Source organism: Cynoglossus semilaevis, chromosome 15 (assembly GCF_000523025.1).
Source record: "Cynoglossus semilaevis isolate Cse_v1.0 chromosome 15, Cse_v1.0, whole genome shotgun sequence".
Lineage (NCBI taxonomy): Eukaryota > Metazoa > Chordata > Actinopteri > Pleuronectiformes > Cynoglossidae > Cynoglossus > Cynoglossus semilaevis.
Window position 1 is genome coordinate 14057552 of NC_024321.1, and position 8774 is coordinate 14066325.

The 8774-nt window shown below is 46.0% G+C and overlaps 1 protein-coding gene across 5 annotated transcripts in view; it reads left to right on the top strand.

Moving 5' to 3' along the window:
• Positions 1-8774, top strand: part of unc5a (unc-5 netrin receptor A) — a 143558-nt gene that overhangs the window by 99061 nt on the left and 35723 nt on the right. For 2 of the 5 annotated variants that reach the window (XM_025063043.1, XM_025063044.1), the window contains exons 1-2: positions 50-495; positions 8256-8420. In XM_025063043.1, the coding sequence (XP_024918811.1) occupies positions 225-495; positions 8256-8420 (436 nt within the window). In that variant the 5' untranslated portion in view covers positions 50-224. Of the gene's footprint in view, positions 1-49; positions 496-8255; positions 8421-8774 lie in introns of those variants that run through there. The other 3 variants (XM_025063041.1, XM_025063042.1, XM_017039469.2) reach the window with 2 other exon arrangements.

Here is an 8774-nt window from a genome sequence, read left to right on the forward strand (position 1 = left end):
AGGGTTTTATGTTTCTTTTTTTTTTTTTTTTTTTTTTTTTTTTGTTTTCTCACTTTTTAAACTCACGGCTCCTCCTGCAGTTGGCTGTAATTGCGACTTGGACACAGGAAGCAGCCCCCTTCAGTTGTTGCTCTTTCATTTGTTCACTTTGCAGTGCTGAGCCAAAGAGTGTAACAATCGTCGCAATTATTCTAGCGCTGCACACTTCTCCTCTTCTTCAGCGCATGTCGGGTAATCCTGGCTGCTCTGTCCCTTCATCCTCACCCCCTCCCCCCTCACCACCCTCCCTCTCTGACCCCCTCCATTTCCCCAACGCTGGTCTGACAGTCAACGGCGGCTGGTCCACATGGACCACCTGGTCGTCCTGCAGTGCCGTTTGCGGGCGTGGCTGGCAGAAGAGGAGTCGGAGCTGCACCAACCCCACGCCACTGAACGGAGGCACGTCCTGTGAGGGGCAGAACGTCCAGAAAAGTGCCTGCGTGGCCACCTGTCCAGGTAACTCCCAGGCAACAGTGTTTGTCCTGTGGTGCTTGGCTTCCTGTGGCTCTCGTTTGCTTTTTTTTTTTTGCATTTAAAAAACATCAGCTCATTTTTATTTTGGCTGCACTTTTCTTGTACCGGCACCTTCACGACTTCTTTGACACATTAGCACTTTTTTTTTTTTTTTTTTTTTTTTTTTTGCTGCGGTGAGCTTGCTTACACTGAGAATGAAGCATAAATGCCATTGAGTCTGCACAGTGCGGCGTCATCCTCGACGTGATCTACTGTCATCACACTCGCTCATACATCTCTGCATCCTGCTGACAGACCCTGCCTTTATACTGCAGACGCTGTCTGCCGTTAGGTAGCAGCTGTGGCACCGTGTCAGAGCCGACAGTACGTTTTGCACTTGTTTTGCTGCTCAAGCTATGTAGTAAATATGAGCAATAAAAAAAAAACTGCTGAATTACACTGGCCCGTGTTCAGTGTTACGTGCGGGGAGCTGACGGCGTTACATTTGCCCCGGCGCTCTCCCTTGTGCGAGGGTCGGGGAGGCAGAGTGGCCTGCCTGATACTGAGCAACACATATCGATCCCAGCAACTCTCAGATGGAAGTCAAGCTGCTTCATTTGCAGCCTACATTAGCCCCCTGACAGAGGGAGAGATGGTGAGAGAGAGAAAACAGGAGGTGTAAGATCCAAGGCAGATGGAATCAGATACAGTGGAAGGAAGGCAAGAACAAAGGCTGGAGAGAGAGAGAGAGAGAGAGAGAGAGAGAAGTAACAAAGCCCTGAGTCTGTACCAGATCTGTCTATTGCCCCTCAGCAGATTAGTCTGTGGACATTGTCTGTAGCGGGGTGGGGAGTGTGGAGGGGGTCACTGCAGCCGTGCTGACCGCAGGAGAAATCTCCCACACTCAGTAAATAGCAGAGAGGGAAATCGAACACCTCTCGCAGTGGCAGCTTCTCCCTGTCTAAAACAAAGGTTATCTTCCTCACTGAATCACAGTGTTGTGTTACACATCTCCCATGTAAAGACATCACTGGATGTCAAGCATGAGTGTAAGTAACATGGCCCTGCCGGAGTGCAGCGGCAGGAGGAAGACAACGGGAACAGAGGAATGACTGACGCTTCGTTACGATGCTTTGTGCGTGGATTTGGATTTGGGTTTATCAGCACCGGTGCCGCCAGTAATGGAATTACAGGAGCGTCCGGGGAAGCTTGACGTTCCCCAACAGCAAAGGCTGGATACTGACCCCTGTAAGCTTAAAGAGATTAATGTCAGTCCGAGCTGCTATTGTTAGCCCAAACCCCACCCTGACTGTCTATCTGTCTCCTGCCCCCGCCAGGACAAAGTGTGTAATTTCAACCCTAAGGGTGCCGTGACAGAAACAGCGTTGTGCCCCACGAACGTAGTTTGCACCGACTTCTGAAGTGAATGAATTCCTCCTCTTTCGGCCGTGATGAAAGATGCTCCGGCGACGTGACCCCACTCGCTCCTCCATCAGCTCCGCTCCGGGCTCTGAAGGCTGCGACTTTGCTTTCTCTCTTGTTACCTGTCTAAGACGGAGCGTCAGCAGCACAGACAGCCCCAGCTGTCGGCGAACACACAGGGTTCCCCTCAAGGCCAGAGTCCACCGCTGCCAGAGCCCGGGGATGAGAGCCTGTTGTTGTTTCCAATCACAAGTGGCACAGTGGCTCTGTTGTGTACTCACACACAGACGTGTCTCTGAAAGCCCCCAAGATTAAGTGACTTCTGCCATCATTTTTCACGCGGCACACAAATGCACACAGCCTGGTGGGAAAAAGAAAAAAAAAACAGCCCAGAATACATACAAAACTTCACTTTCATTTATCAGATACATGAATAACGCATACTGTATATGAATCATCAGCAGAAATAGAAGCGCTCATTTATAAATGTCACACATGGTCAGCGAGAGGGAACAGATGAGGCCGGCCGACCACAGAACATCCTTGAAGTCTTGAATTATCACTGAGTCTTGTTCAAAAACGTGCAGAAGACGGGGATTAAAGCCTGATCTGTGATGCTGCTCACAAACATCATGTTGTTTATTCAGGCACCATTGACACTCTGATTTTTTCCGTTTTTTTTTTTCTTTACCAAGTCATGTCTCCACTCATGTTTCTACTCCGCACTGCCGTTTTCTTTTCAAGTCGTGTGATAAAAACTGCACGCTCCGACGCTGGTGTGGTTTCAAAGCCACATCCATTACCCAGACTGGGGTTATTGTTGATTATTAGCTCCACAGTGTATTTGACTTACAGCGTTAGATGTTTTTACCAAGTGAATGTAAAATATTGTTTTTCGCTGCTTATAGTGGTTAATTTTTCAGCCGCAGTCTGTGTCTGCTTTTCCTGAAACACAATGATGGATTTGCTCTACTCCTCCTGTGGGAGACGGAGATGTTGTTGACGGAATAAAAATTCACTGAATCCCAGTCAGTTCAAATTACACACACACTCACACACACTCGGTAAATACTCTACTGTAACCGTGCGAAAACAAAAAGTCTGGGGCAAAAGTTGGACTCGTTTTAATTTTACATTTACTATTTCAATATTTCTCAGTCGTGATAATTCACCGTTTAATATTGTTACTGTTGCATGAGAATAAAGTAGGAAATATATATGAAGACATTTTTCAGGATCTGGACTCCCCCTAGAGTCCAATAAATATTATTGGTAATATTGATTCTGGCACCGCGGCGCTTTATCCAAGTTAGGCTTGAGCATTAAATTAAATTTAAAAACTTGTGGCGTCCTGAGACTTTTGCACAAAACTGTTTTACTCAGCTAACATTACAGAGGCGGACTTTTCAAAGTCTTGACATTCTGGGCTTCACTCCATCAGCAAATGAAAAAGAACTGCGTTCACCTCCTCTGATTTCTTGCAGTTTAAAATCATTCTTCTTTCTCGCTGTACACGAGACAAATCCATCTATTCCTCTTCATCTCAAATTAGCCAGCTCAGATTATTCTTGTATTGCGCCTCCCCTTGTGCTCCGGTGTCCCCCAGGGAAATCGCCTCGCACTTTGAAAACCGCAGCAGTAAAGTGTATGATCATAAAAATGGACAGAGCTGTTTCCTCTGCAGACGCAAGTCCCTGGAATCCCTGACGAATTTCAAATATAAATAAAAAAAATCTCCATACAAACATAATGTAATGTTTAAAAAAAATCTTTTTGTCTCAATAATCTCCATACAAACATAATGTAATGTTGCATCTTATGATCATATTTAGTTGAAAATGCACCGGCAAACCCAATGTAAAGCAGTATACATTAGACAAAATGTCATGAAAAAGTATGGATACAATTAAATTTATAAAAGGAATATTGTAAGATAAAAAACAATCCAACTTTCTGCAGAGTACACCCAGTCAGCTGAACAGAAAGTGAGCGGAGCTTTTACACTGACAAACCATGTGACTGAATCCTTCACTTGGTGAGAGGTAAACTCCTGCTTGTGTTGTTAAATTGAGAAGAGGCGTTAGCGAATTTAGCGTTACGGCTTGTCATCGGGTGTTTGGGTTTTAAATTGTTCTTTTTGTAACAGCGTGAATCTTGATGTAAGGCTTCTGTTTTCTGCACATACATCCGTACGTGTTGAGTTACCAGAGGGTTACAGTCTAATGCCGGTGACATTATGGTGCACAGTTACTTTCTAAAAGACTGACACCGTCACAGACCGACACCGTCCGCAGCAGTCTGTTCAGTCAAATGTCTCTCCACATGTCTGAGCGTCGGGTCTCTTGTATCAGAATGTCAGCTCCCACCTCTCCTCAGGAACGTGTGAAGCTCGAGAGGTTCATCTGTATTTTTGTCTGTCTCCAAAGTGTGTAATGAGAGTTGGCAAAGGCCTGTGTGGCAGATCAGATGGGCTCCATGCTGGGAGAGACGCAGGGAGCTGTGGAGGAGGAGGAGATGGAGGAGGAGGAGGAGGAGGTGGAGGAGGAGGTGGCGGCGGCGGCTGAGGCTGAAGCCTGCACCTCCGAGCAGAGCAGATCAACAGCAGTAGCCAAACTTTGCAAAAGCTTAATCTTCATTTCTCTCTCTCTCTCTGCCTTTGTATCTTCCCTCGTCTCCATCTCTCACCAGTCCAGCCCACACCTCTCCATCGATTCCTCCTATATACTGACTCCTGGATGGAGCCAACAAGTCAAGTCAGAACAAGCAAAATGTCAAATCATGCCAACGTTTTCAACAAAAACACACACACACACACACACACATTGAGCCAAAAAAACGTCAGTTACACCTCTGCTGTTTGGACTCCACCCAAATAGGTATCTACACACAAATGAACACGAGTGTTGTGTAATGCGATGGAGGACGGCAAACAACCTGAGGAGATTCCACAGGAATTCCAGTAAATAATTTAAATATTGAACCGATCCCTGGAGCTCGCCAGAGGAGTCCGGAGAATTAGACTAGATGGAAAATAAACACACTCCAGGCTGGTGTGCTGCTGTTGTTGTTGCTGCACATGTCTAAGTGTGTGCTGTACAAAAGCGAGCCTGATCCATATGTCTGCTGTGTGCACTGCGGGCAAGTGTCTGATTTTCACGTTGTAAGCAAGCATTTGTGTTTGTCTGGATATTAGCGGAGAATATTTTCTGGAGATTTTCTGGAGACAGCCGTTGTCCAACAACTAGAAGCTATTTCTAATAAATGTGGCAGAAGAAAACACATTTGAAGTGAAGACTGGTGGCCATCTGTTGACAGCCTCGCATTAGCGGCGGAATTTTTCACCCTCTGTCGTTTGTTTTGGATGGCCCTCTTCACGTGGCATTCTGTCTCATTTAACTTTTTCTAGAGTCTATTTCAACACAACAGAAGTCTGCAGCGTGTTATTCTGCAGTCTACAGACTGTTTTCATCACAACTGGTAAGAAAAAAAAGAGATGAGGGGGTCTATTTTAATTTTACAAAGCAAGATTTGCTAAATAATCTTACTTCAGTCGCTTCTCCGCCTCCTCTGGTCTTCAATCGTCCAAGGCTCTTCTTTCATTATCTTTTGAACAGCGGTGGTTACTGTACACAGAGGGAGTAGGAGGTGACGGGTCAGAGGGAGCAGAGGGCCGACCCGCTGGTCTCAGTGGTGCTTGTCTACCTCCTCGTGCTCCCCTGAAAGACACAGGAACCACGGGCGTCCAATGATCTCGGACGTGTCCGTCAGCGGCCATTGTTATTTGGAGCAGCGGCTCCTGACAGCGGGTCTCCCGCCGACCTCTGAAGAGTGGTGGGGTTCCTTTTTGCTTCCTGCCTTGACAACATGTCCAAATGGAGGCCTGCCATTTGGCTATTGTATTAGCGTCTCTTCTCTGAGACCTGCCTGACCTAAAACCTGTGGTGCGGCGAGATTGAAAATCAGCTGTGGTGCCTTTTGCAGCCGCTCTAACAATCTCTCTCTCTGGGGATTTAATAAGAAAAACTGCAGCCCTGGATGACAATTTTCTGACGTGGATTTTCAAAAAGGAAAAGGGGCGAGGGAGGGTGGGAGAGCGGTGTGTGTGGCTGATTCCAGCCTTTAATATAAGAGGAAAGTGTCGACTTTCTTGCTTCACGTCACTGATTGAGTCTGATTCTCTCCCTCCTCTTCCACTTTAATAACAGTGGACCATGTTTTCAGTTGCTGCTGCTGTCAAACTCCTCGTCTCCGACTTGTTGCTGGTTGGTTGTTAACTTGCTCCTCTTTCTCTCGCAGAGCTCGTCTTCTCTTCGATCTCCTCTCCTCTTTCTCTGATTGTCCTGTTCTCGTGTTTTTCGGAGCAGAGCTCGTCTTCTCTTCGATCTCCTCGTCGGAAACGGGCGTTTGTCTGGCTTTGTGCTGAGAGAGTGAAGTAGAATTTCATCACCTCATCAGGGCAGATGTTGATCTCATCTCTTTGTTTCACAGCGGTGAGGATAAACGGAGGCCTGACATTATGTATTCATTAGGAAGTAATTCGCTATTCAATCATTCTCATTCCCAGCCTGGATAATCAGCCCACTGGCCCACGGATGAGTCCAGTCAATGCCAAACAAGGACAATTATTTGATTGGTTCTGCTCCCTTTGCCAAATGGATCCGACTGCAGGGAGGTCCAAGCTGTGTCAGCATCCCCGTCACAAAGACAGAAAACCCGGACTCCTGCTCCCTAACAGCCTTTTTACAAAACTCATTTGTAGGAAAGAACATTTTCAAAAATGCAATTTAAAAGTACAGTATTATTTGGTGATACATTTGTCAGATGACAGATGAAAATATTCTCACAAAAATAATATTTTTCTGTACCAGTACTGGTACTGCTGAATACTGCAATACCTGCAGCACTACAGTGATAAGTTTACCCTAGGGTTTCTAGGTGTTTGCAGCATTTTGATGATGTCATTGATTATGTCATCACCTGCAGCTCCGCCCACCAGTCGTGGTGTGATTGAAACTGCTCTTAGTTGTGGCGAATAACACAGACGGGAGTAACATCATTCTGCTTCACTCAAGTTTTATTAAGCAGAGCGTCAGATGTGTAGAAGGGCCGACCTTCTCTCTGTGGGTCGTGACCTCTGCCCTCTTTATAGCCTGGATTAATGAGCGCTAAGGTTTGCCTGCCCTCAGGTCAGTCAAGAGGAGCGATGACACCGTCATAAAAGGTGTGTGTTTGTGTCTCTGTGTATGGGTGGGTGGATGTGTGCCCCTGTGAGCAGGGGGTTAAGAGGAGTAGGAGGAGGTGGAGGAGGAGGAGGAGGAGGAGGAGGAGGAGGCCCCTGGTGATGCTCTTCTGGTCCCATTTACCTGTACGTTAGGGAAAAAGAGCGAGACAGTGGCTTTTTTTCCCCCCATGAGAGCTCATTACTGCACTTTTTCCCTTTAGCCCTATGGCAACCTTCCCCTGGCTTGGTGCTGTGTCACTCTCAACCCAACCGGCCCCCACCCCTGGACACGGTGCCAAATTAACCCCCACCTTTGCAAAACTGGCCTCTCCCTGTGTGTTGGTAAAGCTGCTGATGGGGAAAAAAAACATTTGTGTTTATTTATTTTTATTTTTGCTGCTTACTGATAGTGGAGTGTTTGAAGTTGCACGGTGGCCGCAGGTGCCGTGAACATTCATTTCTGGTAATGTCATATCTCACATTCCAGTCCGCAGCAGGTAAACCTTGTGTTTGGTTTGGTTTTTGTTTTTTGTTTTTTCAAATAAAAACAAAACCAAACTGGATTTATTTTCCTAAACAAATACCTGGTTTGGGAGAATTTTTAAATAAGGAGAACCAGTGTGGTGCATGTCGTGGAGGAGCAGGAGACAACAGGGCCTTTTCCCCAGGAGTCGGTTTCCCATCTACATATTTGTATTGTTGACAGCTGGGACTACCAGGCCACAGCAGCTTCCACAGCAGCCAGGCACCAGTGTGGGTTAGCTTAGTTGCATCTGATTTCCATGTTGAAAATAAACAAAAGGAGGCAGAATGTGGCTCCTCTCAGCAGTTTTACACACTGTGGTTTCACTCGACATCTGCTGGATTTGGACTGGTGTCGGCGGCTTTGAATTTCTTCATATCATGCTTTTCCTTCCGAGTCTTATATGGAGCAAATGAATCTGCACAAAAGGAGCGTCGTCGCACCTCACTTGTTGTATTGAAAATGTTCAGTCTGATTTCTGATCAATACTTTATCCCTGTGAAGAAACCGTGTATTGGAGGGAATCAGTTTGAGTGTCTGATGATGCAGACTTTTTTGTAACTTCATGTTTTTTTTATACTTGATGTGTTTCTGCAGTAGATGGAGGCTGGAGCGAGTGGAGCAAGTGGTCAGCTTGCGGCGCCGACTGTTCTATGTGGAGGAGCAGGGAGTGCACCCAGCCCTCACCTGGCACCGGAGGCAAAGACTGCCAGGGGGTCGACCTCCAGTCCCTCAACTGTACCAGCGAGCAGTGTCCACAGAGTGAGTGCACCACCGCCCACATACTGCAAACCGTACTCTCACTTTTCAACTCAGTCCAGCAGCAGACAGACACAGAATCACGACTCCTTTTTTTTGCAACAGATTTGGTTTTTTTGCTCCCTAAAACTGAACTAAACAGCAGCAGAGAAATGTTGAAAAATCAATAGATGTTCTCAGAATATACAAGAGCCAAAAGAAAGGACTCTCTTATTCATTATATATAGTTTTTTTTTTTATGATTTCCAGCATCAACTTAACCAAAGGGAGAAACTGCATTTTATTATTTGTATTTCTTTATATATATATATATGTGTGTTTGAATTGATCTTTATATAATATATATATTTATACTGT